The 23,811-nt window shown below is 44.0% G+C and overlaps 1 protein-coding gene across 3 annotated transcripts; it reads left to right on the forward strand.

The window, feature by feature from the left end:
- The first annotated feature begins 183 nt into the window (after positions 1-183).
- Positions 184-22,688, forward strand: MASP2 (MBL associated serine protease 2). Of its 3 annotated transcripts, XM_068658392.1 has the most exons (12): positions 7,064-7,200; positions 7,479-7,698; positions 9,558-9,735; positions 9,985-10,116; positions 16,038-16,234; positions 16,794-16,941; positions 17,499-17,617; positions 18,693-18,771; positions 19,472-19,609; positions 20,109-20,183; positions 21,459-21,534; positions 22,543-22,688. In XM_068658392.1, the coding sequence occupies exons 1-12, from the start codon at positions 7,124-7,126 to the stop codon at positions 22,586-22,588; spliced, it is 1,485 nt and encodes a 494-aa protein (XP_068514493.1). In that variant the 5' UTR covers positions 7,064-7,123; the 3' UTR covers positions 22,589-22,688. The 3 variants fall into 3 exon arrangements, with proteins under 3 accessions (XP_068514492.1, XP_068514493.1, XP_068514491.1); XM_068658391.1 differs by lacking the exons at positions 7,064-7,200; positions 22,543-22,688 and adding an exon at positions 184-266 and having other exon boundaries at positions 21,459-22,417; XM_068658390.1 differs by lacking the exon at positions 22,543-22,688 and having other exon boundaries at positions 21,459-22,417.
- Positions 22,689-23,811: the final 1,123 nt, after the last annotated feature.

The following is a 23,811-nucleotide window of genomic DNA, read 5'->3' on the forward strand; positions in this document are numbered from 1 at the left end:
CTTGTTTTTGTGCAGTCAGGTTACAGCCTTGCCAATCTCCAAAATGCAGATTTTTCTGAGACAGGACACGTTGCTGTGCTGGCATGAGCTCACTCCCCCTTTGTAATGCTTCTGTTAAAGTTGTGCTTTGGGAAAACTGCATGTTAATGCTTTTATTTTCTATTTGCAGACTCCCTCTGTTGTTCAAGTTTTAATCACGATTCCTGCGAAACTTCAGTGTTACGAATTTCACTGATCCTGCTGAAAAGTGACAAGAAGGAAGCCAGGTAACTGTCCCACTCGTTTGAAAGGAAAAGCTAAATTTCTCTATTAAAAAATCACAATTTCACCTCAAATCCAAGCATTTTTCACTACCCAAAACAAAAGCACACAAGAGCAAAGGATATTTCACTGGCTATTGCTTTGTGGAGATTTCTGTGAGAAAAGTAAAAACGAGCAAAGAAGGTGAGGAGTCAAGTGTCCATGCAGGACAAAACTCTTGCCCTGCATTTGTTGTTGTTGTTGTTTTATTTCTCTTTATAGCAAAAATCAAGAGCTTTAGGATGAAATTTAGGCAATTTCATTCCAGATCTGGCATGAAAGATGCTGTCCAGTTTGAATGCTTACAGTTCTTTGGGGCAGAAACAAATTTGTCATTCCTGCCTGAAAAGTAAGATACATAAGAGCAGCATTTGTAGACAATATACATCTAGAAGGGACCACACTTATCCCTGATTTTTTCTCCAAATAGAGGAGAATAACCAGGAATCCCAGACTTTCCCCAAAGAGGAGCTGATTTGAAATAATTGGGAAAAGTCCGTTGCTCCACGGAGGTGGCAGGCAGAAGTTTATCACAGCTGGTTGCTTAGTAGGTAGTTTTGTTGGTGGTGTTTGTTTTTTTCCTGGAGTGCTACAGGCGTTTTAATATAAGGGTTCTGATTGATGCGACTGTTGGCTCTGACATGGCCTTCAATCTATTTTCTTCAGGGCAGGAATGAGGCTGTGTGCATTCAGAGAGGGATTTAGCTGGAGGGAAGATCTGTCCATTTCAATGTATCATACTAGCTCTTCGGTGTCTGAGCAATAGCTCTTATTTTGGGAGTGCTTTGGACTGGCTTTACCGTTTATCTAGATCAGTGGGTAATAGCCTCTGTGTTAGAAAAAAATGAGGTTATGGGCAATTGCAGAGGAAGAGAAATCATGAAAAATGTTTCCGAGTTGACCAGGGGTAAGTAGAAAATGCATTTGGATGTATAGATTGACAAGAAGCCTGTGGGTTTAATGAATTTGTGAGCCCTAATGCCACTGACACCTTATTCTGTGTTGCATTTCTTGGCTTCTCCTCATGATTGTAGGGGGAGGGAAACTCGAGCTCACCATCTCCTCCAGTCTCAGCTTGTTTAGGAGGAGAATACAGTTCTCTGCAGTGTTAATTACTGCATGTAGTGGAAGAACAGTCTTGAAAGAAGAGGGAAGAAACCAAAGACTGAAATGGAGAAAAGCAGTCAAATTCTGAGTTCCAAAGGCAGACCTCGTGCTCTCAGCTGAGAGTGACGTTGCTGTGGTTTTGGTGTGGAAGATGAATGAAATCTGGGCACCTCTGCTTTGAAAACAGGGATTTCCACCAAGGATTTCCTCCCAGACACGAACCAAAGTGGTGGTAGCTGGAATCTCCAGAGTCTGGGTCTGCAGGCTGGCAAGGGTTTACATTTCACAGAATCACAGAATTTCTAGGTTGGAAGAGACCTCAAGATCATCGAGTCCAACCTCTAACCTCACACTAACAGTCCCCACTAAACCATATCCCTATATCGTTCAAGGAAAGATAATTTGGTGGTGAATTACATGGAAACTCTAGAAGGAGATGGATGTGGTTGTTCTGCTAAGCTTGCTTTTCTCTGCTTCCTTGACAAAGGGTTCTTTGGAAAAGGCTGTTGCTCAAGTGGATCCTCTTGGAGGCTGTGCGCTGGAGCACAGGGCTCACACTGATAACCCGGTTTAAGCTGACAAGTGACTTTCCAGGCCTGGTGTGTAACCTTGTGGCAGGTGTATAACCCCAACTGCTCCTCCTAGCTGAAATCCAGTAATTCCTGGGTGCTGTTTTGGGAACCAGAAGGTCTCCTAATTGCTTTGCAGGACCAGGCTGCTTGCTGAATTGGACTGTGATAGGTTCAGAGAAGGCTTTTGATTAGCTTCACCCAGTTCACAGCAGGGAGTTCCTGAGGAGATCAGTTTTGGTTGGTCTTTGTGTCATCCAGTGCAGAGATTTGTTGTATTCTTTGTGGTTTTCTGTGCTGTAGCCCTCAGCCTACCTTCCCTGCTTTGAGACTCTGTGTTAGACAAGAGGTTCATGTTAGACGTGTGTTACTCACTCGTCCCCTTTGTTCCTCTCAGCTGTTTGGAGGCAGGCTTACCCCAGTAAAATGTGTTGGCCGCGCCTGTAACATGCATAGAGTCTCTGCTTGGATGGAAGACAGCAGTGTATTTTATAGCTTTGGCTCTAGCTGCATCTGAATTGCAACCAAATTCTCTTCCCAGCACAAACAGCTGCTCCAGTGAAGTCACAGGCTTGGAGCCGGCCCAGCAGACACATTGCAGCTACCAAGGATGTGGGCGGGAGTCAGCCGGTAGCTTTGGGAGCTAGTTCAGTGTTTGAGACCCAAGTGCATAGGACTGGGGAGGCAGGGAAATGGGCAATGGGAGAAGATTTTGACCTATGCAATTCTTGTGTTGTCTTCATGGCAGAATGGGAGCTTTTCTGGAAGGCAGAAGGATGTGACCAGCATTTCTTACCTGTGTGCTGTCATTTGTCTCCCAAGGGAGTAAGTGCGTGCAGTGTAGGGCTCTGCTCTGGAATTTGTGTAGTCGTGTGTGTGACTGCATACACATACACATACACCCAGGCAGTGGCTGAAATGTGCTGGCTTCCATGAAAACCACGTGCTGTTGGATTCTGCAGCTGGGTAATATTGCACAGAGGTTTTACAGGTGTTTACACAGTGTCATTTTGATTGTGTGCACATATATAACATGTAAAGTGTGCACACATTCACTTCCTAGCATGTGCACGTGCACATGCACACACACACAGGCATGCACATGTTCAGAGGCATTTGCTTTGCCCCTCTGAGCTCTGTGGTGCTCCTGGAGAGGTTGTGCTTCACAGCCTGACACCAGCTCCATGGTGATGACAATTACCCTTCTTTTGGGTACCTCTATTGATGGCAGAGGAGAAAAACTTTAAACCAGTATTTTCAATCCAGAGGTTTTGTTACCTTCATGGACACTTTCAGCTCAGATCCCAGGGTGCTTTCAAATGAGGCCCTAGAATTGCCTTGGCTGTCCTTTGGAAATCAGTGTGTACAGGGCAGAGAAGGCAAGTCCAGTGATTTTTCAGCGCTGGAGAAATGTGCCTTGGCACTCTGCAGCAGCTGGAGCCTATCTTTGCAAACAGAAGCTAAAACAACCAGGTAGCAGTGGAGAGTGTGGGCAGGAGGTGGGAAGGAAGAAAACCATACCCTAATTGAAGGGAGAAAGTATCTTGCTTCATTGCTTGAGCTTTCTCTGCCTGCTGTTTTTACCTTGACAAGATGTTTTTTTTCCTATTTCACAGCAGCTATTCTCTTTCCCCTGCCCCACTCCATCTTCTGCTTGTTCCGTCTGTGTGCCTGTCTTTTGATGTCAGTCACGCTGGTTGATTTGCGACGAGGAAACGACGCCTCTTCCTCTGCCGCATCCTCCCCCCCAGTCCTCCGAACCCCTCAATGCAGAAGGATCGGATTTAGGCACGGAACAGCAAGCATCAAAGCAATCTCTTAGGGATCTGCAGAGACAGCTGGCATTTGAGAACCAAGGGGCAATGGGGAGCGATGTCTGTGGGGACCACAACAAGCAGTATTGCGCTCATTTGTTCTCCAGGTTTGTGACGCGAGGATAGCTGCTGCTGTGTTCGATGGAAAGAAGATGGAAAGGCCTTTGCAGGCTTCTCTTCCATTGATTAACCAGCCCCCTCTTTGGCACTGTCCCCATGTCTTGGATGTGGAGGCATGGTAGATGGTCACCGTCCTGCTTGGTGCACCTGAAGCTTCTGGTCTTGACTGTGGTCAATGGTCACAGGGCTTTTGGTGCAGCTGCTGTCAGAAGCCCAGAGGTGGTTTTCTCCATGGGCATGATGGCCAAGGCGGGATTTCCTGAGACGGTGTGAGGTTTTGCACAGTCCATTAGGTAATGGGACTGGGATAAATAGTCTGGGGCTAGATAAATGGTGTGGGACTTTCCTGATGAAGTGGATTTGGGGCTGTATTGACTTTATGCTAGATCTCAGAATTTGCCCCAACTGAAACTGTTCCCATAGGAACATGGCTTTGGCAGGATTTATATCAGGTGGTGTTCTTCCACTTTGAAACCTTCTTGTAAGATGAAACAGCTACCCCAGGACTTAACCTGGACCTCCTAGTTTTGATGGGGTCCCTAGCTGTGCAGCTGGTTTCCAGCTTTCTTCTCCTTTCAGTTGCTTCCTGCTGCTGTCTGGTTTTGCAGGGAAAACAGAGATCAGGTCTGTGGACCACAGTGGTGCCACCCTGAAGGGCACAGCGTTGGCTGAGCAGCTCTGCTCTTGCTGATTTATTCATGTGCCTGGCTCAGCTGTCTGCACTTGCTGTTGCCACAGGAGGGATTTGAAACCTCTCCTGGATAGACCTCAGCAGTAACAGTAGTAAAAGTGTATTCTGAGTCACAGTACAGGGGCTGAAGGAGAATTTGGGTGCACACGGGGTCACTTCAGTATCTTTGTTAGGCCTCTCTCTGATCCTCGGCTTTCACAAGTGCTGGTGGTTCTCCTGAAAATGATGGCTTGTGTTTGCACTACTCCAGTCCCTAGGCGTGGAAGGAGACAGGGGCACAAGAAGACAGCTGGGCAGACTTCGCGAGAGGCATCTGTCGTTTCAGATAACACCCAGGCTTCCTAAAGTGGGTCAGCAACTTGGCAAGTCACAGACATCTGGAAACTGCAGTGACATGGATGAAGTCCACTCGTCCTTCAGGCTAGCTTAGGCCTGTGCAGACAAAAGGGAAATTGTTGGCAAGAGGAGCATCTGTGGGGCTGGAGGTTGGCCATCTCAGTGCTCAGGGTACTGCTCTACCTGGCTAGCAGATGCCCAGCAGGCTTTTGGAGCTGGAAGAGTTCTGGGCACAGAAACAGGACAATGTTTTGGGTACTGCTCATGTCAGGTGTTGAGGACTAAAATCACAGCGGCGTTATCTATCCAAGGATCACACCGGAGGAAGGCCAGTATGTGCACTGCACCAAGCATTCCCAGTTTCTCAGACTCCAGGATTACGATTTAAGTCAGATTTCTTGTGTCAGTGCCAGGCAACCACCAGCTTCAGCGGCTGAATCAAATTCTGGGGCTGTGGGAAACTTCCCAGACCTGAGATCAGAACTGATCCACGCCTCTGCTGCTAACCTGTGCAGGAAGCCTGACGTGAGACACTTCTGGAAGTATTTCTCTGTAGGAATCAGGTACCAGCTCAGTTAGGCAGGTATTGATTTTTTGCAAATTTTCCTTTCTGTTCCCTCTCTCCCAGACAGTATAAAGTCCACATTTGCATGTGCTGATAGAATCACTTTAGCAACCCGTGGGCCTCGGGAAAACCTCAGGCCCTGTGGGTTCTTGTCCATTAACCATGCTTGTGGCAACTGCTATTACTCAATTGATTACTGCTACTGGTTGCTCCTTCACTTTTATTAAATGGCATTTTCTGATTGCAGTCTGCTGGATGGTTTGTTGGCTTTAGTTTTTTTCATGTAATAACTCCTGCTTTCCTGCCAGCACCAAATTCACTGCCTGGGGTAATGATTTTTGGCTGTTCAAAAGTGGATATGAAGAGGTGTCCATTTAATTACGTGGTATCTCGGTATAAATTGCCTGCATGCATCGTGTGGGAGTCTGTTCCCTGCTGCAGATCAGCTTTCCTGTTCCCTCTCTGTTTTTGTTGGGGAGAGGTGGGACATGGTTCTGCATTAAAGCCAGATACAGGCTTTTCACCCTCATTTATTATGCCTATCCATGGGTCTTTAGGAAACCTAAATGCTGATTTGGGAAGAAACAGTCGGTGAGCAGTGGCATTAATAAAGCTTGGTGTCCTACAGCATTGGTTCTACCAGTTGAATTCCATGGGGTCTGTCAGGGTTCTTTGTTTGGATGTTTGTAGCAGTGTGAAATCCCCGAGTGGACTCCCAAATACTTAAAAAGAATTTGAGTTTATTTTGCAGTCGTCTCCTCAGAGTTTCCCTAGTAATAGGAATTCGTTTTTCTTTTTATCCATCTGCCTGTTTCCAATACATTAACATCCCTGAAACTGTTTCTCTTCTGCCAGATTGGGTAGAAACTGACTGTGGAGCTTTTAGAGTTCCTATGCTAGGGTGCACAGGCAGATGTGAGCACAGAACGTTTGCTCATTTCCCTAGCAAGTCAGGTTCAAAACACTTCATTTTTCACATACACCTTTTTACCTTATTGGTGTTCCAGGGTGGATAGGCTAAAAAGGCATCCACGTGTAGAAGCAATGCACGGGGCAGGCTGCATCAACACGGGCTTGCACTGGGTTCGGATGAGCAGCATCTCTGAAACTTGTGTCTGCTTGCTGCAGTGCAATGCCTGCCCCACTACTCAGAGCTGCCTAACTGGGCCTGCTCACTACTCTGAAATCCTGTAGCGTGCCCCACTACGTCGTTTTCAACACTTTCCTGCCTGGACAGTGGCAGGAATTGTGCTTCCAGGAGCGTGCTCTTTGCATTGACAGTAATAGCCGTTGGTTAGAGGGAAAGAGCATCACCCAGCTCCTCGCACTCCCCCGTGCACACACTCTGGAGCCACCCCGTGTACCTCCTCCCACTGCATTCCTGCAGAGCTCTGATACTGCTGCCCCCAGAGCCAGCAGCATTCCTAATCCTGCCGTTCCTCTGCTGGCTGCCTCTGCCTGTCATTGACGGAGGCCTCCTGCACTGAAATAAGGCTGGTTTTCAGCAATTGCTCTTCTCAGAAGTCAGCAGGCTGGAGGGGGGTGGAAGGGAGATAAACATCAGAGTTCAACATCCAGACAAACACAGCAGAGCACACACAATAAATACATCCGCCCCCAAATGCAAATACATCAGAAGAGGTTCCTGCCCCAGGGCTCGGAGCAGAGCAGGCTCAGGCAGGAGAGCAACAGGATGAGGTGAGTGCAGTCACAGGGACCTTCCCAGCTCCCCTGGCCACCTGGCTCTGTGCAGGCCTTGCAAGGCAAGAGCATGATTGTGATCTGCAGTGTGACTCCGCTGGTACCTCCTGATTCCTGCCACTGTCAAGTGAGAGGGGTGTCTACCATGAAGGTTTCAGCTAGCGCTGGGATATCAGTGATCTGATACCAAGATCAGCAGCTTGGATGCGTGGCAGTCAGGGTGTAATGCGCTGACACTCACTCTTTCTCCATTTGTTTCTGTTCCTTTGAGGCAGGCTGCTTCTCTTGCTAGCTGCGCTTTATGGTGGAGTAACCGGCAGTATCGTGCTGCAGAAAATGTATGGGAGGATCACCTCTCCTGACTTTCCAAATACCTACCCCAATCACAAGGAGAGAATCTGGAATATCACCGTCCCCAAGGGATATTCCATCCGCATCTACTTCACCCACTTCAACCTGGAGCTGTCCTACCTGTGTGAATACGATTATGTGAAGGTACGTGTAGGTCAGGTACACTCTTTAAAACGATCTGTGTGTGATCCTGGGCACATGCAGACCCAACATAACTGTTGTAAACAGTTGGTTCTAGTATGCTAGTGAAGTTCAGGCTCAGCTGATTTGTAAATGATGTGTTTGCTGAGGCCCATGGGACCAGGAAGTAGGGCCGATTGTCATGTTGGAACATTTGAAACTTATTTTTTTATGCTCAGAAAACTCTGATGTTTCCCTTTTGTGAAGCAAAAAGTTTGAGATGTTGCCCAGAACAACATTTGAGCTTCATTTTCCAGAGCTACAGTGTATGTTTTACGTTAACATGTAGTACTGTACCCAGCGTATAATGGGAGACGTAGAAGTGAAAGTGGTAGTCTAAACAAGATATGTCAGCTTGTCCAAACATGCACTTGCAACACTCGCTATTGTGCTTTTGCTAGCTAATGTGAGAAACAACCTCGGGAAGAGAAACAGAGATACTGGCTTCGGGAAGTGTTTGGGTGATGAGCAGTGTCCCTGAAAGGTTTGTACTCCATGTGCTGGCGTGTGTTGCAGTTAGGCAACCCGGCTGCTCATTTAAGGCCATCCTACAGCTGCCCCATTTTGTTGTTTGGGTAGACCTGATATACATCAGAAAGGGAGCTGTATGCACAGGGAGCATGCAAAACCACTGCCCTGCCAGTGCTTCAGAATCTGATGGGACCAGGTCAGACAGCCGTGTCTAGGAGGATCTCATTTCTATGGTTTTATATTCTTTGTGTCCAAAGAAGGGCAACAAAGCTGGAGAGGGGTCTGCAGAACAAGTCCCATGAGGAGCAGCTGAGGGAGCTGGGGTTGTTCAGCTTGGAGAAAAGACTCAGGGGAGACCTTATTGTACTTCACAATTACCTTAAAGGAGGTTGTAGTGAGGTGGGGATCGGTCTCTTTTCCCAAGCACCAAGTGATAAGATGAGGGGAAATAGCCTCAAGTTGCACCAGGGGAAGTTAAGGTTGGATATTAGGAGAAATTTCCTTTCTGGAAGGGTTGTGTGGCATTGGAACAGGCTGCCAGGGAAGTGGTTGAGTCACCATCCCTGAAGGTCTTCAAGAAACGTGTTGATGGAGAGCTTAGTAGCATGGTTTAGTGGTGGACTTGTCAGCACTAGGTTAAAGGTTGGACTAGATGATCTTAGAGATCTTTTCCATCCTGAATGATTCTGTGATTCTAGATAGCAGGTTGCTCCCGTTCCCCACCTCTGTGTTGTTCTTCCTGCAATTTTCTTTGGGCAGGACAGAGTGCTCATTTCTGGTAGCCTGTAGTGTATGCAGTTTTATCACTACCAGGGACCACATGACCCCCATATATCAGAACATTTATCTTGTATTAAAAAGAAGATAAATGAGGAACTGCAACTGTAATAAGTGAATCACAGAACACATGAGTCACTGGCTTAAAGAGACCTTTTGTTATACATTTGAATTTGTCAGTGTATGAAACCTTTTTATCCCAGTTATCTCTAGCTTTGGCCTCAGTCAGGTCTCCTACACACGAAGATTTGACTGTCACTGAGAGCGCAAAGTTAACAAGAGCATTATGTACAATAAGCAAAGCCTGGTGCTGACAGCCCGGGATGGCCTCAGCTTTGTGTGGGCCTCTGAAAAGAAAAAGGGAGATAAAAGTATAGGCTTAAGTCACAGAGAATAGGGGAAATCCTCTTATGTGTCACTGGATCTGGATTAACCTCCAGAAGCACCTTTTGAGAGCATCCAAGTCTAGAAGTGGCCTGAAGCTCTTCTCACACACCATTAAACTCATGCTGTCCAAGCAGGTTGAGAAGAGCAAAGCTCTGAGATCGCCTGGTAGATCTGTCTGTGTTTTGCAGCTGAGCTCTGGCGGGAAGACCTTGGCTACACTATGTGGAAAGGACAGCACAGACACCGAGGAGGCTCCGGGCAACAAGACGTACCTCTCCACTGACAACACCCTCACGGTGGTGTTTCGGTCCGACTACTCCAATGAGAAGCCATTCACAGGCTTTGAGGCCTTCTATGCTGCTGAAGGTAAGAGCCCAGCTCCTCTTGTGTTGGGAGAGACCCAGCTGTGGTGGGGTTGGTGCTTCCCTGGGCTCTCACAGACACTGGCTCCTGGTGTTAGGTGAGAGAAGGCAGCCTCATTGCATGGGGACAGAAGCAGAAGGGCACAGACACCGAAGACAAGCAAGCCACCCTCATAAAAGCAGTGGTTCAGACCAAGACCGAGTGCTGTTAGAAGGTGTTGGTTGTCTAATTCTTTTGTGTTTCACCCATTAGATGTTGATGAGTGCAAGCAGCTGTTTGATGGTGAACCCCTCTGCAACCATCACTGTCACAACTACGTGGGGGGCTACTATTGCAGCTGTCGGGTCGGCTACACACTGCACAAAAACAAGAGGACGTGCACAGGTGAGCCCTTGTAGATCAAGAGAGACTTTCCTAGCTACAGCATCCACCTAAATTTAGTTACAGCACTGGGATCAAGATCAAGGCTGCTTTTTTGGGTTTTGTTTTTAACATCTGCTATGGGATATTACATCTCCTAGAGCAGCTGGAAGGAGGTGTAGCGGCTTAGTCACATCTATGAGTAGAGAGCATGCTTTGCAGAGTGGCTGTGGGCTAATTGCAGCCGTTAGGGCCGGCAATATTGTGTTGCAGTAAAATGGTGCACTGGCAGTTGGCAGGTCCAGAAGAGAAGCCAATGGCTGGTGTGGTGTGAAGGTAACTTGCTTTGGCTACTCCTTAATCAGCATCCACCCCTGTTCAGCTTTAGGCAGGTTGAACGGGGAAGCAAGAAAGTCATCTGCTGCTGCCCACTGCAGACACTGCCAGGCTTTGTGGCTGTCCGTACAGCCAGCTCTGCAACACCCGAGTTTATCGTGCTGTCTGGGTACTGAGATACCGAGTGTTCTGGACCTGATTTGTGGATGTGTTGGAAAAACTAACAGTCGAGTTGCCAAGTCTAATGGAGAAGGAGTTTGCTTACTGTCCCTGGAGGGACCCAGGCTGAGAAGCAGCACAGTCCACCCATCACTGACAACAGATACAATCACCCACTCAGTAAATGAGAGGCAAGGCCAGGCACAAAGCACTTCTTCAGAAGGGCATACAGCATGAGGTGTACCTAGCTGACTCCTGCCTGCCTGTGCTGTTCAGTGCTCAACTGGGGAAAGCTTATCTGCTGGCAGGCGGCGAAGTGTCTGAATCAGCACAGCGATCAGCTCCTCTGGATTCACTTTGTCTGCAGTGGAACGTGTGCCTACACATGGTAGCACATTCAGCCTTGGTGCGTGCAGCTTTGCCCACCTGGAGCTGAGTCCTGTCTGAAAGAAGCAGCACACAGAACTGCTCACAAAATACGTTGTAGGTGGGCAGATAGTCTCTTTGTGCTTCCTAGGGCTGAAATGCAGAGCTGGGTGTAGCTTAGAGTGCTTATGGCAACCTTGACATTTCACTTCCCAACTACAGCCCGTTAAAAACGCTCTCCAGCCATGGCTGCCTGGGTTTGATTCGATTCAAACTCCTCGTATCTCCAATGTATTAAAACAGAGCTATCCGTTGTTCAGCCTCTCCTTCCTAAAGTGATGGCTTTTAGCAGAAATGTATCAACAATACAGAAGGGCTGGGCTGCCGTGCACTGCTGATGGGTGGAGGCATGTGTGTTGGGAATTGTGGTGCAGCCGATGTGCTGGAACTTGTTCGCATTTCAGAGGCCTTCAGATGCAAGTGCTGCAGCCATTCCAGCCCCCAGGCTGGGCTGGAAAGCAAAGGTCTTCGTTGCCTTCATGACATGAGGGCAAAAGTTGCCCCTTTGATTTTTGGTTCCTGTCTGGGTGGGCTGATATTGACAGGCTCTTTTTTTCTCTCCTTTATTTTCCAGCGTGAGATAATTAAGCTTCTCCTCGCTTAGGCAGAGATGGAGACAGATGTGCTGGGAAGAGCTGCTGTGCCCTCCCCCATGCCCTGCCTGTTGCAGTCTGACCAAGGGCCGCAGGCTTCTCTTGCTTGGTGACTTGTATGTCTCGTTTCCTTGCCTTTCAGACCTGCTTCCTGCAGCCAATAAAGAGGCCATTCCATGTTGAAACCTCATGGCATCCTCTGGGGCATTCATTCTCTTGCATTTCCCATGTGTCAGTAGGGAAAGAATGAAGTAGATAATGCAGGGGCTCTTAAGAGAGAAGCTGAGCATCACAGCTGCCTGAAGCCTTTTGAAATTTCTTGTCCAGCTCTTGTTGCTTGACCTTCCAGAGTTCTCAAACTACAAAACGATTAGAACTGCACACGCATTCCCTACTGTTACTTTTAGGTAAGCTCTTGTCTGCACCCAGACTTGTATATTGAAACTATTTATATTCAGAGCCCACTCTTGGGAAAGGTTTGATTTCTTTTTTTCCTGGATCCAAATTTGGTGACTCTGACCATATCTCCTGAAGGGAACTGAGTCATATTGCTGAAATTTGGTGTGGTGAACAAAGCCTCAGAGTTCCAAGAGTACAGCAAAGTGATGAAAATGTCACCAGAGCAGTTTAGGAGAGGACTAGTGTCTTGCATTCATACAAGGGAAAGCAACAGTGCCCCCTGCAAAGCAGATGCAACGCAAGGAATGCTCTTCCATGCAGTTTGCAGCACTGGTTGATAACTCTCAGTCCCTCATTGTGCCCCTTACTGCTCCATATCCATATTAATTTGTTGTCCCTTTACACTGTACCCTTTTGGGGCAGGGACCATCTTGCATCATGTTGGAGGACTGTTGTGCTTGGTTCTTTGTCAGAGGGTACAGCTCCCCTTCTCTATGGAGGAACCAGGATGATAATTGCAAGGAAGAGGTTAACAAGGCAGAGCTGAGCAGCTGAAGGTGAACTGCTGGAAGATAAAACAAGGCTTTGTTGAAAAAGCTCAAGGGATTAAGGATCATTAGTCAATCAGCATTTCTTTATTTCTGCAATTTAGCAGGAGTGCTTTTAATCCTCATTTATGAGGCTTAGTGCTTCCAACCCCCAGCTCTGCTCTTCAGTGCCTGGAGTAAATGGGGAGGAACCCTTTCCCAGGTGAGCATGGGAGGCACTGAGAGTCTTGGAGATGAGACACTTGACTCGTTTCGGGTCGCTGCATTTTCAGGCTTCTGTGTGATCTCGAACAAGTCACTCAATGCTGGCTTTGACTGTCCACCTGCAAAAGGAGAGGTAACATCACTGCCCCGACTTACCTGGAGATGCGTAGTAAGTGTCACAGAGGGTAGATGCTGCAGGGGACTGCTTGGTGGTGGACTGGTTGTGCAAGTGATTGCCAAGAGGGCTGCTTTATGGTCACAGTGAATTTGTGATCAAAGCAGCTTGAGTTTTTGTCATGGCTCAGCGACACAATTTATGATCCACTTTTCATTAGAGACCTAATGAGCCAATGACAATGGACTTGCAAGTTTTGAGCAGGTCGTTTTTCAGAGTTCAAGCCTCTGGCAAACAGCTCACTGCGGTTCTAATAAAAATATGACCTGAGCATAATTGAGTACTCTCTGGACAGCCTTAAAGCCTGGACGGAGAAGTCAAGGGACAGCATTTCTTCTGGGAGATGTTCAAAAATTATTTGATCCTTTTTGTGCTGGCTAGTTTATGACTTTGTTGCTTGCAGACTTACGGAAAAAAAAAATATTGCCCTGACAAAGGGAACTCCCAGTAGCCACATGCAGGAAATAAGAAGAAAAGAAAGGTAAAGTCCAAGCCTCTCCATCTTCAAGCTGCAGATTTCTTTGGACTAGTACAGGGAGGGTGTCTTCTGTTGGGTCAGCTAGTTTGGGCTGCTCATGTGAACTCAAGTCAAGAGAGCTTACTGGTGATGACTAAAAATTTTCCAAACAATATTGTGAAAATCTCCCATCAAAATCAGTAAACTGAATTTAAGGGAGAAAGATGAAACAAAGAGTGGAGAATTATTAGTCTGTATCTTTCCCCTTCTTTAGTCCTCAAAAACAAGGTGAAAAAAAACATTTTCTGACTTACTGGGGTATTAATGGTGCACTGGTCTTATTACTTGTACCTGCGTATTCCTTCTTTACGCAACAGATCCCATGCCCAGGCAAAAATGGTTTTGTAGGTAATAGGAAGGAGTTCTGATGCAGAACTAGAAGCAGATTTCAGATTTTACCTTCTTAATGATTTCAGTGGGGAGCTAGGGGTGTAAAGATAGTACTCATTACGTTGTGGTTTGTATGTTTAGGATAAGACTTCACACTGAGTCTTTTTACGCACTCAAGGATTTATATTTTATCTCTTCCTATAATTGCCTCCAGACTACTCCTTTCGGGGCTGTAGAAGAGCAATAGATATTATCAACGCGAGGAAATTTCAGTTCTTAAAAGAGACGTGGATTTTTTTTCCACTGCTATAGCTGTGAACTGTAGACTGCTAGAGCTGAATATCAAGTAGGTTTCGGGTTTTGGGGTGTTTCTCAGCCTGGGTTTGCAGCAGGTGGGAAGAAGTATTATAGCAGGACTGTAAACCTGGGAAGAGGCAGTGAACTCTGTGTGTCCCTGGCAGTTATTGTAAGTAGTACCTGCAGCAGCATGGCAGAGTGTGCTGGAAAACATTCTTTATTCTCATATAGCCATGAAATGCCTCTGTAGTTTGAGGCAGAATCAGTGGAATTACAGAAACGTGCATTTAGCTGAGAAGAATGAGATAATAACAATTAAGAAAAAAACCCACTTGCTGATAATTCTCTACAAGTGCAGCATGAAAGGAAAAGATTTAATTCCCATTGTAGCTCAACTGATTTCTTCTGGTGCAGAACAGTGTGCTGTTAGGCTAGATGCAGAGGCAGACAGAACCTCCATGTGAATTAGTTAAGCTTTCTCTGCTTCTTTGGATTAAGAGGGGCATTTCAAACAGGATTTTGAAATTAGGAGACTGCTCAGTTTCCACAGGATAGGCCTTTATAGGTATTTGTTGACTGTTTTTCTGTGTGTCTTTGTGAATTGTGTTTGAAAACCTAAGACGATAAATTCAGAGTACAGCACATACAGATGCTCAGTCACTGTGATGATGGAAGGGTTTATGTCAAATAAAAGCAGTTGCTCATAACTTTCTGGGAAGATGGACAGAGAAAGATTGTTCTAAAATTGCAGCTTCTGCTAAAAGAAACACACAGGGTACCCAAGTGCATCATTACTTGTGTTGTGGTATTGTTGTGTTAAGAGTCACACAAACATAAAACAAAAAGATAATCCTTCTACCTGCTCCTGCTTTCTTTTCCAAGTAAAAACCTACCAAATACTTCCTATAGCAGCAAGCAGTGCTGTTGCATAGATTATAGGGTCAAAGCAGGTTTCATTCTCTGAAGTAAAAAGAGCTTAGAATCCTGGCTAATGAAATCCACAATTAGTTAAGGGACAGTCACGTTCATTTTCTCATTCAAAATTCAATCCTTTTCCATTAAAATTACAACCTTAAACTGCATGGTCTATTTTAGATGATAATCTGTAAATAAGGACTGGCTAATGGCATTTTTGTTGATGGAAGTTAGCGCAGTGTATTTGAGGATACGATTCAAAGTCAAACAATTTCCCTCTTACAATTAATTCAGCATCACAGTGGTGCAAAAATATGCCGGTGTTATCAGCCGGTCCAGCATTCCTCATCAATTAAAGGATTGCTCATACAGCTCTTGCAGCACATCATAAAGCCTTTGTTCCCAGCTGATCAAAGCACCACTTCACAGTGATCAGATGCTGTCAACAAGCAGAGATCCTCAGGGCACTTGTGGCTGTTCCTTCTTGCTTCTCTTCAGCAGGGAGCATTTGTGGCTCCAATTGTGTCAGCAAGAGGCACAGCTGGTTTTGCTCAGAGAATACAATTACATTCTAAATGTCTGGCAACAAAGGCATTAAAAAGAAAGAGCTGCATTCAGAGGCTTCTGGAATTGAGGAGCTGATAGCTATCCTAGCACTCTGCACACTCTGGTGTAGCAGAGGAGCTACAAATTTAACACCTTGGAAGGTTTCTGATGAGCTTCCAGCCAGCACACTTCAGACCACCAGCCCTGTGGCTAAGTGGTGCTCCTGCTGATGTCCTTCCCCACGCTGCTTCAAAGGTAGGAGTGCAGGATAATGGAGGCCTACCCCAACAGAGAGGGGGCAGCTTTCTCAGTGGTGACAAATGCCTGCTGGTGGAATGGGTGACTCTTGTTTCACTTCATAGGTAGTTAAATCTGTGATTCTGAAGCTTTTTCTAAGGGACAACAGTAGGAAAAGATCAAAAGATCCACAACTGTTCCTCAGTATGGCTCGACTGAGTTAATGCATCTGTGATCATTTTCTGTTATTTTTTTTTTCCTAGCCCTGTGTCAGAACCATTTTTTTACTGAAAGAACTGGAGAAATCTCCAGCCCTGACTATCCGGCACCTTATCCCCCACTCAGCACCTGCAGCTACAACATCCAGGTAGAAGATGGCTTCCTGATCACTCTGGAATTCGTGGAGACCTTTGATGTGGAGACACACCCAGAGGTGCTGTGCCCCTATGACGTCCTTAAGGTAAGGTGAGGCTCTCACAGCCTTTGTGAGACAGGCCCAGCTCTTTTACTCTGTCTTCCTCAGTCTGTGTTTTGCTCTGTCCATTTCAAGTTTTGTCTCTCTGTATCTCTCCTCATTCATTTTTCTTCTCATCCCTTCAGTTTTGTTGTTCTGTTCTCTCAGCACCTTTCTCCTTTGGGAAATTCACCCAAAACACAAATGCAAGCTCACATGTCTGTGATGACTTCAAAGATTTTGGATCATCACAACTTCTGCCCCCATCACAGACCAGTGATGGCAGGGAACTCGGTTAAATCATTTCCATGCAGTTTGCTTATTTATAAGACGGGTCCAATGATCACTTCCCAGGAATTCTGTAGCATTTAGGATGCTTGGAGAAAAGGCCCTCTGTGAGTTACTGGAGTGGCGAGCCATCATTCTAACCACCTGCCTTTTTTTGTATGCTTTGCGATAAAGGGCTAGTAAAGTTCAGGGAGTCATTGCATTAAAATCATTTTGTTCTTCAATGAGCCTCATGGGGGAAGGAGTAAAGACAGTTTGTTTATCTTCTCCATTTTAGATTAAAACACCCAAAAAGCAATTTGGGCCATTCTGTGGGAAGACTTTGCCTGCAAAAATTGAGACACAAACTAGTGCTGTGAATATTACTTTCATAACTGATGCCTCGGGAGCACACACTGGATGGAAGATGAAGTACATGGCAGCAGGTGGGTAAGAGACCTCTGTGCAGTTCTCAAGTCCCAACTACTTTGGGATTTTCATTCTGGAAAGGCATGAATAGTGCCTAAATAATCATGCTTTGAAGCAGTAGTTTCATACTTAGTTTTTGGTAGTGTATCTATTGAACAATGTATCCACTAAGTAGTTTACTTCTGAAGTAAAGTTTTAAGAGAATCCCAGAATTCCTGCTGGCCTTACAGTTAACCTCTAGTTTAGGCATATGATTTTATTTTAAGGAATAAGTTTCCCAACTAATGAAAAGTTAAGAGATGTGTGTGTAGGCAACACGTACTGGGCCAGTCCTGTCAGCATAGCCTGCCTCTGGACAGGCTGCTGCACACCTTTGATGTGAGAACATCACGGTCAGTTCACAGGTTTTTTTCTCTGTTCTCAGTAATTTTAAATCTGTGTCTGTGTGAGTGAAACAGCGCAGAGAAAGAGCAGAGAGAGCGTTGGCATCGTCCCCACGCCCTCCCCAAGGGCCTTGAGCGGTAAATAGCAAAACCACTTTAAGGGGAATACTGTGTGCTCTGCTTCTCTGCAGGTTTGCCATGCCCCAGTCCTGAAGCACCACCTCATGGTCGCATAGCACCAGTGCAAGCGCAGTACACTCAGGGCGACCGCTATGCTCTCTCTTGTGACATCGGATACGTGCTGCTTGAAGTAGGTGAACCGCGGCAGTCAGCCCTAGTGGATGTGATTTCTTAGGGATTAAACCTTTTCTCATTAACAATTTCTGGTGCTCACATACTACAGTTATGAGGCATATTCAGTACACTAAATTTGTCAGCAACTGTTCTGTCTTTGACATCGTCCCCAAAGACCTGTGTCTCCGTGTTTGCCTGTGTGCATGTTTGCTGATGTTGATTGAACACTGCTGCTTAGAGATTTGCATCTAATTACGTTGGAAGAATAGAGTGATTTTACAAAAGATTTCATGAGAGCAGCGCAGTGAGAATTTCTTGTTGTCTTTCATTTGTTATTTCATCTCTCCAGGGAAGTTAAAACTAGGATACTTGGTCATTCCTGCTGAATGCAGCATTTCACACTTGGTTCTTAATAGCATTGTGCTTCCCAGCAGGCAGTTTTGGAAGATGCTTTAGGCTGTGTATGCGTACAGCAAAATTTTACAATCACAGTTAAGTGGCTGTGTTTCAGGGAAGCACACGGACTTATTTCAACAATTATTTTATAATCTGTCTGGTTTGGTAGTTCTACAAATTTACTGTTTATGTAGAAACAGAACACAGCTAAACTGATACGCCAGTTAGTGTTCATCAGGAAATGGATAAGAAATATGGGTGTGTGTGGAAATAAATAAACACAGGCTGTGGTCCGTATTGTCCTTGAAATGCACTGACTGGTTCTGTGTGCTGTCATTACTGGAGACAAGGCAGCTCTAAGTGGTAGAACTGCTACCTACAGCAAATGCAAATTAGCCTCAAATTTCTAGATAGGGTAACTGTCCCTCTCATTAACAGCCATCCGCTATGGGCTTTATTAGCACATTGAAGAGATTAATGAGGTTGGTGTAGGAATGACTTACTTTTCTCATTCAGAAAGTAGTGCAGCAGAGCAGTTGTAAAGACATTTTAAGCAAATAAAAATCTAGTTACTATGTTTTTGCCTTATGAGTGAGCAAAGAAATGTGTAACTGGTGCTGTTTTTTCTCTAATTAACACTGTTAATTTGATGTGAAAGTAATACGACCTTTTATTTCCATTCACGCTTCTTGGAGAATGAAAATGTTGTGATGTCTTTTATAGCGGAATGCCTAAAGAATGCTTCTTGGAACAAACCAATGGCAAAGTGCATCAGTAAGTCAGTGCTAATATTTGTGAATTGGAAAATTTCTGTGTAAATATTGGTTATAAGAAATAACAGAAGAAATACATTTCTTCTGCTTGATAACTGTTCCCTTTCTTGTCCAAGTGCATTTTGGATTTGTAAGTTAGATGATGTTTCAATTTCTACCATTCTTTAAAATCTCTGAAAAATAATGGTGGTCATTTCAAAATAAATAAATACGATGGTCCTTTGAAATACCTGCACCATCTTCCAGCAATTTTATAACATCAATTTTAAGAATTATCATTGGAGAAAAACAACTAAAGTACTTGTACTCATAGAGATTTATCTTTATTTTAGTTAGTACGTGTTCCGTAGTAGATGCATTAGTTTCCTCTACCTATGTTGTATGTTGTGAGAGCTGTGCAGTCACAGCTTGTCTCATACACGGGGTTGCAGATTTTCTGAGAAAACCACAGCCTCTACCAAAACCTTTACAGCTCCTAGTACTCAACCATGGTGTTATTAATGTCTGTCTTCCTGCCTAATTCTGAGCACATAATCTTCACCAGGATTTCTGTTCTTGGATACCTTGAAGAAAGAGGCCTTTTCCTGAATGAAATGTTGAAATCCTGCTTGGCTAGGTTGACGTTGAGCCTACTAGCTTTTGTTGTTTTTTGTTTGCTTGTTTGTTTTTGTTTTAATACATATGTTTTTGAATTGCTTTAGTTGTTGACTGTGGTCAGCCTGAGGAGATGGACAATGGTGCCTTCACATACCTTACGGGGCCTGAGAAGACCACCTACAATGCTGAAATTCAGTACCACTGTGAAACCCCCTTCTACGTCATGAACGCTAACAGTAACGGTAGGTCATAAACATCAGCTTGAAAATGGCTCCTGGTTCTCTTGGTATGAAGAGGGAACACACCTGACTTATATAGACATACCTGTGAAAGTCAGCAGGACCTTTCCAAAACATGGTGCAAAGGCTGAAAACTTTGGGAAATGTTATTTGTCTCTTTAAGGACTTGTACGTAAGAGTACTGCAATGTCCCCAGGTGGGGACAGTAACAGTTCAGTAATTCAGTAACAATTCAGTAACAGTTGGGAGCTTAACACATTTTTATCATTCCCCAGTTAGTGGCATTACGTGCTTGCGTGGTAGTGAAGGCTTCAGGAGTATTAGATCCTGAGAACAGCCAGAGGGGAAGTACGTGCTGTAGTCACTTTCTGATGAGTGCAGTAAACATGAAGGAGCCCTAAAACATGATGACACTCTGCAGACATTGTCAGACACTTCTGAATTGCTTGAGAACTATGCCCAGCTATTTTATTCACTTGGTTTTGTTTTCTCTGAGATGCAGGTAAATACATATGCAGTGACGACGGATTCTGGAAGAACTCCAAAGGAGAAATAACACTGCCTGTCTGTGAACCAGGTAATGCGGGGATGTATTACCATTGTTGGAATTAGCAGTTACAGAAGAATCATAAAGCTGTCAGCTAGCACTTACTGCTGTTGGTACACAGTCATGCTTTGTTACAGGGACGCGAGGTAGACTCTACATAGGTCTATCCTGAAGGAAGCAGCTTGTTTTTGATGTAACACTTCTAAGTGCATCATGTTGGAACTCGAAAATTCTTGTGAAGAGGCTAAACTCTATGTTAAACTCCTAACCTCTAGCCTAGTGACCTACAGATGCTGGGCTCTAATGAAGTTACTCAGCTAAGCTTTTCCATTGTTTATGTACCCAGCTAAGTAATAGATGTCATAACACTCATATCTTATAGTTTAAGTACCTCTAAGTTGATGAGGCACTTTATTTTAGAATGTTCGTTTTAAAAATCAGACGACCATCTTCATGTTACTACGGTTTTCCAAAATGGCAAGTGCAGTAATAGCTCCTTCAGTAGGGAGGAACAATAAACTAAAACTGTTCCAATAATGACATAGTGTGACTGGCACTCCTCATAGTTATCCATACCGAACTTATATTTTCCTGTTAAATTGTTCACTGTTTTTAACAAGTCTTGGTCTTACCTGAGGTTCTGTACTGCTGCTGGTATTGGAGATTAATGCAAGAAACTCTGTAGTTCAGTTCCCCTTGAAGACAGTAAAAAGCTGAACCATTTACTCCAGTTCCATTCTGAAGATTGCAGTTTCATAACTAAATTCTTGTTTTTCAATTGCTTGGAATTTTTTCTGACAGTAAAATTGAAGCAGTCTCCAGAATTATTTGAGAGGGGGAAAAAGCCACTGAATACCCTTAATGCAGAATATGTTTTGTTTGTTTTTAGATGCTCAAACTGCTAAATTAGTTACTCTGTAAAATTACTCAAGATACAAAAATGAGTTTTGGGAGAAACATTTTGCAATATAAAAGCCTAATTGTTCTTATCTTTTAGATTAGAATGTCCATATATTCCAATTACCTTAATTTACATTTAGAACAAATGCATCGAGATCTCTACGCCCAAATTCTTAAGCAAAACTGTCTCTCTTGATTATAGAACTTTCCAACAGCTTTATGTTCTACTGACTAATGAAAATTGTATGCTAAATCAAACATGCATTTGGAAGCAATTTTACTATTCAGAATAATCTAGGAATTACATCTAGAATCATTAACTTAATTTTACCCATACCAGCATAATGAATCAATGTCCACATCTTTAAATGTTAACATTTATTGCTGCATTCTTTGTTTTTGCAGTTTGTGGAGTGCGGAGAAGTGGAACTGTGGAACGTATATATGGAGGAAGGAGAGCCAAGCCTGGAGAATTTCCTTGGCAAGTGATGTTAATTACTGAGCATGGAGGTTCAGGAGGTGGTTCGCTTCTGTACGACAGCTGGGTTTTAACAGCTGCTCACGTTGTAGTTGAACAGAGAAACCCCTCAGATTTGAGGATTAAACTGGGGATTTTGAACAAACGTTCAGATCACTATGAAGAAGCCTGGGCAGAAAAAATTTTTATTCATGAAGGTTACAAAAATGATCCTGTTAATTTTGACAATGATATTGCCTTGATTAAACTGAAACATAAAGTCCCCATCAGTACCAATATCACACCCATTTGTTTACCAGGAGAAGAAGAAAGATTTCAAATGAAAGCAAATGATATGGTAGCTGTATCGGGTTGGGGAAAGACTGAGACTAGGAGCTCTTCCGTTGTACTGCTGTACACCGAGTTGATAGTTATCAGTCAGAAAGAGTGTACAGATGCATATGCAAATAAATCATTTAATGGAAAACCTCTCATGGTAACAGAAAACATGCTGTGTGCTGGAGCTGAGGGAGGGGGCAGAGATGCATGTAGTGGGGACAGTGGAGGACCACTGGTGTTCTTAGATGCTCAGACCAAAAAATGGTTTGTTGTTGGCATTGTGTCCTGGGCTTTAGACTGTGCTGTTTCAGGGCAGTATGGGGTCTATACAAGAGTAACCAATTACATCCCTTGGATTGAAAGCATCATTTCAAATAATTCTTAATTGTCAGTTAAGTGAAGTCACACCAGCTCTTCACTGTTACTTGGGTTACATTACTAGCTAGAATATTTATGTACTTGAAAAGCACCGCTACATCTTTAAATGTTTAACTTTGTTATTGAGTTAACTGTTGTTTACATGCAATATAAAAACAAGTGCTTGAGTATCCAAACAATTTTAATCTTTGTATTTTCTTAGGGGCTGTTAAAAGATCTTTAGTCTATGACAGTTTTGTAATTTCAAGAAACTTAAGACTTGTGTTGCTCTTTAAAAATACAGTTAACAAAATAATTTTGTTTTCTTTCAAATAGCGTTGTGGATTCTTGTAGGACTGCAGCATTACCAGCTAGCATTTGAATGAACACCCGTCCACTGACAGCATGCGGAGCATCAAGGTATTTTAAACCACCCCCTAGCGTATAGAGGTAGCTGAAGGATGCCAGTAGTACCAGCAGCCCCCGAGTTGGAGAGCACATGTATAGTGCTCTCTGCTTCAGAGAGACCCCACCGGCTCTCTAAGTAACTGCTGTATTAAGCATAGGTACAGCTGTGCAACTCTTGCCTTAAAGGGCTTCCTGTTGTCAGCTGCAAAACCTGTTTCTCTGAACATAGCTTTCGCCTTTGAACATAGAATTTCAGTACAGCATCAGCTGACAAGGTTGTCAGAACTAACTGGAAGCAGTTACACATTGTCTACAGTAACTCTTTTACTAAGTGTGCCCAAATGGCATATCCCCTTACACTCACCTAAAATTCCTGTTTCTTTTATATCACATTATTTTGTTAGTTATATTATCATAAAGAGAAATACTGAAAATTAAATCTCTTTAAAAAAAAGACTCCAAACACTTCAATATAATAGCAATAGCATTTTATTTACTCACTTATAAATACTAGAGTTTGCAAAGCAGTTAGAAAATATTACTAAAACTTGAAAACTCTTCTAAAACTTTCAGAGATTTTGTTTGAGGGTTAGGGAAGGCTAAGATTATTAGCAAAGACTTAATGCTGCCAACCCATTTGCTAAAACCTAGACCTGGACTTAAACAAGTTAAACAAAATTAAAGCCATGCTAATCACAAAAACTTACCATACAGTTCCTTGCAGGGCTGTCACAGTTAGTCTTTGGAGGTCCAAGAATACCATTTTTAAGTGTTACTCAGCAGAAGTAGCTGGTAATAGTGCAAGTGCTAAAATGCAAAATTCACAATGGTACAGAGTTTGGAGATTATTCTGACTTAAGTGCAGAAAAAAAAAAAAAAAGATCTAAGCAACTTTTTGCAGTGGGATATGAACAACAAGCCCAGGACTAATTTTCAGCCTGAGTGTTTGCCAACCCCCCTTTAAAATGTACATTGAGACCTAGATGATTTAATACTGCAATTCAAGTGGAAAACTAAGAGTAGTGCAGTTTTCTAAGAGTAGTGCAGTTTTATCAGCTGTTTAGCTGGTCTATTCACAACTAGAGGTCTATTCACAAACCTCAGTATAATATTCAGTAATTGAGATATAACTTGAAAACCTAAAGAGGTTAAAAACCTGAGTAAATCCATACTCAGAATAGCTATACAGCTACAGCA

Source organism: Anas acuta, chromosome 22, assembly GCF_963932015.1.
Source record: "Anas acuta chromosome 22, bAnaAcu1.1, whole genome shotgun sequence".
NCBI classification, from domain to species: domain Eukaryota; kingdom Metazoa; phylum Chordata; class Aves; order Anseriformes; family Anatidae; genus Anas; species Anas acuta.